The sequence below is a fragment of the Cucurbita moschata genome, unplaced genomic scaffold (assembly GCF_002738365.1).
Source record: "Cucurbita moschata cultivar Rifu unplaced genomic scaffold, Cmos_1.0 Cmo_Scf00019, whole genome shotgun sequence".
Taxonomy (NCBI): domain Eukaryota; kingdom Viridiplantae; phylum Streptophyta; class Magnoliopsida; order Cucurbitales; family Cucurbitaceae; genus Cucurbita; species Cucurbita moschata.
The window spans coordinates 230,296-234,744 of record NW_019268535.1 but is presented as its reverse complement, the minus strand read 5'-3'; the positions used below and the strand labels follow the sequence as shown (position 1 = coordinate 234,744).

Here is a 4,449-nt window from a genome sequence, read left to right as displayed (position 1 = left end):
TTTTTTTTTTTTTTTTTTTTTGTCTTTTCTTAATAAGAGGTTGTTGGTGATTTGTTTTCATATTGGCTTCCATTTATTTATGTTTAAAAATATTTTTTTATTTATTTAAAATATTTTTTTTAACTTTTAAAATAATTGAAAGCGTTTTCAACAACAACCCAAGTCGGGTCGATAAAGTTTGTATCTATTTTAGTCTCGGGATGCTTAAATAAATTAAAACTATAATAATATTTAAATCTTATTTATCAAATATTCTTTTATATGCCTTAAAAAAAAAGAAAATTAATTCCTCATGAAATATATATATACACATGTATATATATATTAGATCCATCAATAAGCAACATGTAGAGTATTAAGACAAAAGTATTGGTGAGTATGGTGTGAAATAAATCTTGGTATTACCTCTTTAAAGTTGAAGTCTTCCTTCCCACCATTTTCAGATGATTGACTTTGACCCTTCTTCACTTTCAAAAGTGAGGAACTAGTCGAGTGCCATAATGCGACCAAAAAGGACGAGTCAAATGCCATAATGCGACCAAAAAGGACGGCACATCATCTAATACGCCACCTAAAGTATGCATTAAAGAGAAGACGAGACATACGCAAGATAAAGATAACGAGTACACAAGAGTGTCAAACATAGGCTTGTTGAAGAGTTAGATAGGACTCCGAGCCTTAACCTCGAAAGTTGGGGATTTGAAGGGATATTGAGTCGGCGGTTCTAGAATCAAGTCCATCCATATGAAATATGAATGCTCGCCAAATTTAGTGTCAATCAAACACCAAACAAACATGTCCTGACACAATATGTCCGTTCACCAAGATCATGTCTAAGTTGAACCTGCTTCACTTTGAAACCAACCCAACTACAAATATATGCTTAAATTATCAACAAAAAAAAAATGCTCCACTGTCTTAAATTTGAAACCAACACTATAAATATATACTCAAATTATCAAAAAATGCTTCACATTAATACCAGAAACAAGATAATCCCAACTTTGAAACTCTGTTTCTGAAATGGACATCCATTCTGTAACATATGAATCCAACCAAACATGCACCAAAAAATCAATAAATTTTTACAGCAGAACTAACCATGGCACATGAGAATTTGGAAACCAAACCAATCAGTGATGCTGGGATATTCTGCAGCAAACCTGACTCGGGTTTTTCGAGCTATAAAAGGAAATCGGGTATAACTGTCTGTGAAGTTACAGGTAATGGAGCATCCCCAATTTGTGTAGCTTTACGCCTACCGTGCCGCTGACTACTTGTTCGCTTGCCTTTCTTATGAGCCTGATCCTTTTTCTCACTACTCTTTTCTACACCTGATTGCTTCCCATCTTTTCCATGATGTCGATGTGTTCTTCTTGAACTTGTTGTATCTATCTTATTGGATTGCTCTTCAACATCACCCAAGTTTTCTTTTGATTCAGAAACGTTATCAGCATCCTGTTTCTCCTTTCCTTTTCTCCTGCTAGATGCTTTGGAAGGTTGTTTTGTTTGTGAAGAAGTAGGCCTGGCTTCGCTACCTTTAAGAACATAACGTACCGCATCGGAAAGCTCTTCGTCCTTCAACTGGGGCTTCTTCCTCATAACTGGCAATTCATCTCCTTCCTCCAATCTCACCACCACAGGCCTAGGCTTGGCTGAATTAGACTTTTTCTTTAGCGCAAGTGACCGTTCTGCAAGCTCGACAAGGTGGGCAGCGTCATCATCCAGATGATCTTCTAACTTGAGTTCATTGGCCGGTGGATAATCATTAGATGCATCATCAGTCTTATCTGACGGAAGATAATACAGTCCATGACGCTTACGGTGCTCGGAGAGAAGAGATGTGGTTGCGTTCGAGGATTCAGACTCTTGCTGGCTCTGTTGAGATACTATAGATGAATCGACCCTTTCCTCACGGTGAGAAAATTCAAAAGAAATGGACCCTTCTGGTAACTGAATATCTCTGCAAACCATTTCCAAGTCATCAAGATTCTTCTCGAGTATCAATCCTTTAGGAATCGGAACCCTTTCTTGAGCATTTATCGAGATCGGGCCGAAGTCATTGGAGAAGGAGTCAACAATCAGTTCAATTATTTCAGAGATTTCAGCAAGTTCCATTTCTGAACTCCCAGCAGCCTTTCGATTTAGACCATCAGGCATTTGCTTCCTAATTAACTCAATAAAATTGAGCAAGTTTCTAGATCTCTCAAGTAATTCAACATCATGGCTCCAAGTTAAAGGGCTCAAAGAAAATTGAATAAAATTCAACAATTCAATGATTGATCCAAGAGATGAAGTATTATCCTCTAACGATGCAGATGTACATGTCGGGACACGAGACAGTGTCTGCTTATTATTTTCAGAGAAAGTAACTTTGGGCGATTGATTAGACCGCCTCGGGTTGAATGCTTCATCTCGTTCACGAAGATCAGAAGCATCACACGAACCTAAAACAGAAGCATCCTGACATTCTCTTACAGAGATAGATTCTGAACATCTCTCAGCCAGATTATCAACATATGAAGAGGAGTCAATGATTGGCTCTTGAATGTAAGAATTTAAACAAAAAACCGACACCTTAAACGCTGACTGAACGTAAACCGCTCTAACTGATGGCGGCAAGAGATTGGTGCGAGGCTGTAACAGTGCCTCGAGGAGTTCGAATGGCTTGCCTGAAAATTGCACGTACTCTCCTGACACCCAAGCAGCAGCTGATAGTATTCTATGCATGAAAGGATTACCGAGTAACGCTGGATCAATCAGCAGATCACGGCCAACCATGACAAGAGTAGGTCTTGCATCCTTGACCCTCATACCAATATCTACAAGCTGATTTTCAATTTCCTCCCCCTTTCTGCATTGTGGGATCCTTGACATTTCTCCAAGAAGTGACACATACCAATCGAAGTCGATGATGATTTCATATACATTTTCCCCACACGCAGCTAATATGGACCCAAGAATTTCATTACAAAAACAAGGATCAGATTTAAGAGCAAGATTCACCAAAACTCTGCATATTTCAGCTAAATTATTCTCAGAAACCATAGCCATCACAAGCCGCAAGGACTCGAGTTTAACATTTGGATCCACATCACTTAGAGATTTAATTACAACCTCCTTATTCTCAAGAACAGCCCATGAGTGTTTTGGCACAAGGATTGAAAGAGCATGCAATCCAAGATACTTAAGATTAGGATCATCATCAACCAAAAACTCTCGAGTCCTCTCAACAGCAAGTTTAACTGCTGATTCGAAGTCAGACAAGCTGGTCACCACTGTTCTAATGCATTCAAACAGCAATGACTTCGCCAATGTTTTTCTCATATGCTCAGTTATAGGTTCAACAATTTTCCTAGCCAATCTTGGCTCTAATGGAGCTAAATTTGAAAATATCTTCAAGATCTTAATCAGAACCCAATTGTTCTTGCTATCGACCAAAATCCTATAAAACTCGGGTGCCAATGGAAGATAAGAAGCAGGGTCCTGTGAAGCAAGCTCACAGAAGACCCCAACAACTGCAGACAAAATCCGAGGATCTGAACTGTCTAAATTCTCAACCAAACGCTTGAAACACACCCTAACAGCATCAGGGTATTTCCCAAAAACCCTCAAAACCGCACCAATTGCCTTCTTTCTAACAAAAACCTTACTACTCGACAGCAATGTAAAAATCTCAGGGGTTAAGTCTCTGGCAAGATCAATAGTTGCAATTCTAGACAAACAATCGAGAGCAAGGCTAACCTCGAATTCATTGGTGCTAGTTAAATCCTTCCGGAGCTGGTTGGTGATGAGGAGGAGAACTGGTGTGGCTTCGTGAAACGATTGGGATGCAGCGAGGTAGCCGGCCTTCTTTTGGGCGAAGCGAGAGGATGACATAACCTCGACGACATGGAAAGCAGCCCAATTCATATCGATGCCGTGAAGGCAGCTTAGATAGGAGAGCTTTTGCAACGCGGTGGCCTTAGTTTGAGGGTCCGTAGATTTGATCTCGCGCCGAATCTCGTCCATGGCCTTGGTAATAAAAGCAGACTCTCCGAGGAGTTGGAGGCGGAGGCCTTTGATAAGGTCATCGAGAGTTCGCTGGAAGAGATTGTCCATAAGAGAGGAACCCGCCATTGATAGAGATGAAATTGCTCACTCTAATGGCTAAAATTTCATGGCTGAATGGCTGGTAATAGGGGAAAGATGAGAAAACGAAGGAAAATCGCTTCCATATACAGTAGAGCTGGATTCCATCAACGGAGGAAGAAGGAAAATAAATTGCTGCAGGCTTTTCTGAATCAAAATTACGGAACAATGATCTCGATTTGGGTTTTGGAACTGAGTTCCGATCACGTTCGAGTCCAACGCAGACGACAGATTGGGAATGTGGGCTACTGGACCTGTGGGTCATCGGGTACAGCGAGATTCAAAAAGTCCGGAAAAAAAAAAAAAAAAAAAAAAAAA

The 4,449-nt window shown here is 40.0% G+C and overlaps 1 protein-coding gene across 1 annotated transcript; it reads right to left on the bottom strand.

Annotated features, from left to right (window-relative positions):
* Nucleotides 1-947: 947 nt before the first annotated feature.
* LOC111457225 (AP-3 complex subunit delta-like) lies at nucleotides 948-4,384 on the bottom strand. The gene has a single exon (XM_023099415.1). The coding sequence runs from the start codon at nucleotides 4,117-4,119 to the stop codon at nucleotides 1,183-1,185; it is 2,937 nt and encodes a 978-aa protein (XP_022955183.1). The 5' UTR covers nucleotides 4,120-4,384; the 3' UTR covers nucleotides 948-1,182.
* Nucleotides 4,385-4,449: the final 65 nt, after the last annotated feature.

Coding starts and splice junctions, on each gene's coding strand:
- LOC111457225 (XM_023099415.1), bottom strand. CDS start 4,119: ATGGCGGGTTCCTCTCTTATGGACAATCTCTTCCAGCGAACTCTCGAT.